Here is a 5,600-nt window from a genome sequence, read left to right on the forward strand (position 1 = left end):
ATTTAAATTGACACAGCATCAAATTTTCTTCTAAACATGTATGCTTATACATAAACACACAGAGGACTATGGATCAACTTAGTAGGCTACAAAAGAAGAAGGACAAGGAGGAGGAGGAGGAGGAGGAGGAGAACAACTTTGTTTAATTTGCTGTCTGTTGATGTGATAAAACATGGACCAAAAACTGCTTGGGAAATAAAGGGTCAATTGGTTAATTTCATCTTATCGTCACAGTCCATCCTGGAGGGAAACCAAAGTAGGAACTCAAGGCTGGAGCTTAAAGCAGACACGATGGCAGAATGCTGTTTACTGGATTTCTTCCAGGCTCACTTTCAGCCATCTTTCTTATATACCCAGGCTCATGTGCCCAGGGGTGATACTGCCTACAGGGGTGATACTCCAATATCAATGAGCAAGAAGAAAAATGCCCCACAGATATATAGACAAGTCCATCAGCTGAGGTTCCCTATTCTCAGATGTGTCAAGTTGAAAATCAATATTAGGCATCACTAATATGTGTAGAGTGTTTGAGGTCCTAATACTCAGAGATAGTCACCAGGGAAATCAACAAGGCTAAACATGCAGACATATCTCTTCAGAAAGAAGATGCTTGCCTGTTTTCCATCCAGAAAGATGGGAATAGATGTAGTTTATAACCTGGTGATCTTTTGCAAGGGCCAGGTTTCATTCATTCCTCCAAGCAACTATGTTTATTCCAGACTCTTCCTCTGTAGACCTTGAGTACTGCTTCTCAGTCAATAAAATCCATCCTTATGAGAGATGTCACTTGTAATTTTCAACAGCCTATGGATAGGTAACTTCTGTGTTATCTGTAGGGCCAGGCCAATCCTCACTCCAACAGGCTATAATTACAATATAAATTGTTCTTAAACTTTTTTTTTAACATGTATGATTGAGTTAACTATTATCAGAATTTTTTCCCACCAAATTGTGCCCTGCTTCAGTATGACTAAAATAAACTGCTGGGTGTCAGACTCTAGAAGTTTGAACCAACACTGGCTAACTATGTCACTTTGAACTGGATTTTTTTCTTGCCTCATGCAGATCAATTCTGCTGGCCCTAGTGGCCTCAGGGATCCCCACACTCATCGACATGGGAAAAGGGTCTGTAAGGACAGGGGCTATGGTAGTGGGAGGAAGATAAGAGAGAGTGCGGGCTTGAGAGTAATCAGAATACACTACATACATGAAATAATCTAAGGCCAAATTTCATTAATAAAAGAACAAAAGATGCAATTATTAACTGTTTAATGGTTTTGCATATAGAAAGGGTATGGGAAGATTTTTGGATTTATAGGCTTTGTTCTCAGTATAATCATCTAACACTGACTTTAACAGGTTTTTTGAGATATATTTCCCATACATAATGTATATGCTTAATATTTACACTGTAATGTTTCAGTATATTCACAATTTTGTATATTTATCACTTTAGAACTTTTTTTCACCTCATTTCATTTCATGCTCATTTGCAGTCACCGTCCTGACTGTCATTTTCAGACAACCATTGATGTAATTTTGTCTCATTGGACACTTCACAGCAAGGCACTCCACAGCATGCACAACCCTTGGCATGCAAGCTACTTTTTCTTTGCTCAGTTCTTCTAGGGTTTGTCCTTGGTGGCATACTTCAGCTTGCCACTCTTTTACATGATTGACAAGGTTCTCTTTCATGAATAGATCAAATTTGCATCCATGAAGTTACTATTTTGCCAGAAATTTTGATGAGTCAAAATGAGTAGAATCGATAGGAGCTGAGCTTGTTGTTAGGTCCCGATCAGGGGGGATTTATGCTTCTCTTTTGTCTTCCAGGGTTTTACAAGCCCCTGCCTCCAGTCTGAGAGGATGACACACAATTAAGGGGGCTGGGTGAGTGAAAGGGCTATATGTGTTTTCTAGGGGGTAGCCTCTGCTCAGCTCCGCGATAATTTCATCTGAAGCATTTGTGAATCAGTGTTTCCAGATATCTGAGTTCCTTTATAAGATAAAATGATAGGTTTTCCTGCCTATTAAAAACATTGTCAGTACAAGAACTGCACATGATTAAACCAGACAACAGTCCAGCACAGAGGGAGAGCCTTGTGTGCTCCCACCCCTAGCAGAAAGGCAGTGATCACTGACAGCTGCTGAGGACTGAGAGTCAATTGTCTTTAGTTTCCTTTTCTGCTCAAAGATTTCTGATTGATTTTCTGTTTTATTATGGATTTAGGGCTCAAATTCAGAGCTTGCTTTGCGCATAGTCTGCAAATCCTCTGCCCCTGAACTGCAACCCAGCCCTTCTGTTTGACTTCTGAATTATTTCTGGTTCTCTAAGTTGTTGTTGGTGGAGGTGGTTAGGTTTCTGCATTATATTTGTACTGTCTGTATTTGTTGACTCATTTCTTTTAAACATTTATTTAAAATTCTCCATCCAAGTGTTTGCTCCATCGATTCCTTCATGGGGGGAGAAGTCAAGTTTCCATGAACACTCTTTTGTGTGTATTGTTGAGCAACATCATTTATGAACTGAAGATCTAGGTGTTTATTCCAGCCTTTCAGATCTGACTTTGTGATTGTTCTTGCTGACATTTAAAGCAAGATTCTTTGCAGTCTCTGAGTCCGGAGCCACGTTTGCCTATTCAGCACTAGATGGCAGGCTAAGCCCAGGTTAGCCACATGCTCAGTACTGGTGTGTGTCAGTGTTTCAGAGGCAGAGGGTGACACAAGGTCAGAAAGATCTACAAACTTTAGCTGCTGTGTTGTTCAGCAAGTGTGAGCAGAGTCCCAAGAAGGTTGCTTTCATGCGACAATCCTCTCTGTATCCCAGTAATTGCCTCATTTGTAACCAGTGGGGCTGTGGTGAGAAGCAAGTAATTCCACTGGCTCTAGGTAGACTAAGCATAGCAAGACAAGGCTCTGGTCATATGCAACAGCGATGGCCGCAAACACCACAACTGAAACACAGACTACACTGAATCTGGTCCCTTGAGACCATTGGAGGTGGAGATAAGTCCAGTGTACACACTGGCATGAGCTGCTGTCCTGAGTTCCAAGGTAAAGTCTTGTGATTACAGCACTATTCTGCTCTAGAAACTGAAACCTCGGACTCTGATGAGTTGGGGTACTGTGATGAATCAATGTTTGTGCCACCTAGTCTGACCCTATCTGGGATGTACAAATAAGAAAATTTCTTGAATTTGTTCCATGTTATTTCCATAGTATAAAATAAATATAAAATAAACTAGTAATGTCATTAGCAAAAAGTGGGAAATTCCAAAATAAAAGGATGGATTCTATAATCACATTTATGAATAATGTATTCCAATAGTAAACATCAAATAATTTACAGAAACTTAATACTAAATAATTTTCTGCTCTTGTTTGCTCTTCTACCTGGAGTCTGTGCCTCTCCCTAGCACCTTCCACAGAGCCCCCTTCACATCCTTGTTCCTCAGCGTATAGATCAGAGGGTTGAGCATGGGGGTGATTACAGTATAAAAAAGGGCCAAAAACTTCCCCTGACTATCAGAATACCTGTGGACAGGTTGGAGGTATGTGTAGATACCTGAGCCATAAAACATGGCAACCACAATGAGGTGAGATGCACACGTCCCAAAAGCCTTTCTGCGACCAGCCATTGACCTGATGTTCAGCACTGCCTTGGCAATGTGAGCATAGGAGCCTAGAATTAGCAGTAAAGGACACACTAAGATTATGACCCGGGCCACAAACAAATTGACCTCTGTTCCTCCTGTGTCCTCACAGGCCATCTTCAGGAGAACAGGTAGCTCACAGAAGAAGTGATTCAGTTGGTGTCCACAGAGAGGCATGGTCATCACTAGGCTTGTCTGGATCAGAGAGTTCACAAGGCCTCCCACCCAGGAGAATACAACCAATGCTCTGCAGAGAACAGGGTGCATAATGGTTGTGTAGTGGAGTGGGCGACACACAGCAGCATAGCGATCTATAGCCATTGCCACCAAAAGCACACACTCAATGCCTCCCAGTGAGAGCATTATGAAGAGCTGGGCCACACACCTTCCAAAGCTGATGGTCCTGTCAAGTCCAGAGAGGTTGACCAGAAGCTGGGGCACAGTGCTGGCAGTGTAGCAGAGGTCCAGGAAGGAGAGGTGGCAGAGGAAGTAGTACATGGGTGTGTGTAGGCGAAGGTCCAGTCGAGACAGAATGATGATCACAGTATTGCCAAAGAGAGTCAGAGAGTAGAAAATAGAAATGAAAGCAAAAAGGATGGGTTCTAGGTGAGGCCAGTCTGAGAAGCCCACTAAAATGAAGCCCTCTTCTGAACTGGTGTTCAAATAGTCCATATTTTCCCACCTGCACAAACAGAAGACAATTGAATGCTTCCTATGAAAAACATGAACTATTTTTTAGATACTTCATAAATTAAACATTTTTATTAGATATTTTCTTTATTTACATTTCAAATGCTATCCTGAAAGTCCCCCCATACCCTCTTCCTGCCATGCTCCCCTACGCACCCACTCCCACTTCTTGGCCCTGGCATTCCCCTGTACTGGGACATAAAATGTTTGCAAGACCAAGGGGTCTCTCTTCCCAGTGATGGCTGACTAGGTCATCTTCTGCTACATATGCAGCTAGAGACACGAGCTCTGGGGGCACTGGTTAGTTCATAATGTTGTTCCCCCTATAGGGTTGCAGACCCCTTCAGCTCCTTGGGTACTTTCTCTAGTTCCTCCATTTGGGGCCCTGTGTTCCATCCAATAGCTGACTGTGAGTATCCACTTCTGTATTTTCCAGGCACTGGCATAGCCTCACAGGGGACAGTTATATCAGGGTCCTTTCAGCAAAATCTTGCTGGCATATGCAATAGTGTCTGGGTTTGGTGGCTGATTGTTTTTCACTTATGTTTGATCTTCTTTTATAAATATGTTTATTAGTTTTAGGGAATTTCATACAGACATGAAACATATTTTGAGTATGTTCGTTTCCACTCCTAGTCCAACTCCTCCTCGATGCATCATTTCCCCATCCTCTCCTAACTTTATGTCCTCTCTCTCTTTCACAGAAAGTAACCCACCAAGTCCAATTTGTGATACCAATATGTACATGGGTATGGGCTAACTACTGGAGCGTGGTTGACCTACAAGAAGCTATCCTGCTAATGAAAACTGAGTCTCCCTCCCTTAGCAGTCATAAGTTTTTAATTGCTCCTTCCTCATCTAAGGGTAGGGACTTGTGAAACCTTCATGCTGCCATGTTGCCTTTCTTGATCCTGGTCACACCCTGTGCAGGCTACCACATCTTTCTCAATTCATCTCTTCCCTAGCACATAGATCATTTGGAGTGTAGAGGTGTGGCCCTGCCTTGAATCCATTCCTGTAGCTCATTTGTTCTGTGACTTTAGACAGGCCAATCAACTCTCTGGAAATGATGGTTCCTTATCTGAACATAGAAAGGATGTAGTGCCACCCTCATGGCATTAATAATAGGAAGTAAAGCAGTAATGTGGAACCTGTTTTCAGATTCTAATGTGGAAGATGCAGTATTAATGCTTGGTATGTTTTTTTTATTATTATTTTTCTCAGTCTCTGAGCTAGGCTGTCTCTGTCGTTTGAGAC

General features: G+C 42.1%; 1 protein-coding gene across 1 annotated transcript; it reads right to left on the reverse strand.

Moving 5' to 3' along the window:
* Window positions 1–3,389: 3,389 nt before the first annotated feature.
* LOC147001542 (olfactory receptor 2Y1-like) lies at window positions 3,390–4,325 on the reverse strand. Its single transcript, XM_085829301.1, has one exon. The coding sequence runs from the start codon at window positions 4,323–4,325 to the stop codon at window positions 3,390–3,392; it is 936 nt and encodes a 311-aa protein (XP_085685427.1).
* Between the last annotated feature and the right edge of the window lie 1,275 nt (window positions 4,326–5,600).

The sequence above is a fragment of the Mus caroli genome, unplaced genomic scaffold (genome assembly GCF_978045245.1).
Source record: "Mus caroli unplaced genomic scaffold, Mus_caroli_1 scaffold_13, whole genome shotgun sequence".
Classification (NCBI taxonomy): domain Eukaryota; kingdom Metazoa; phylum Chordata; class Mammalia; order Rodentia; family Muridae; genus Mus; species Mus caroli.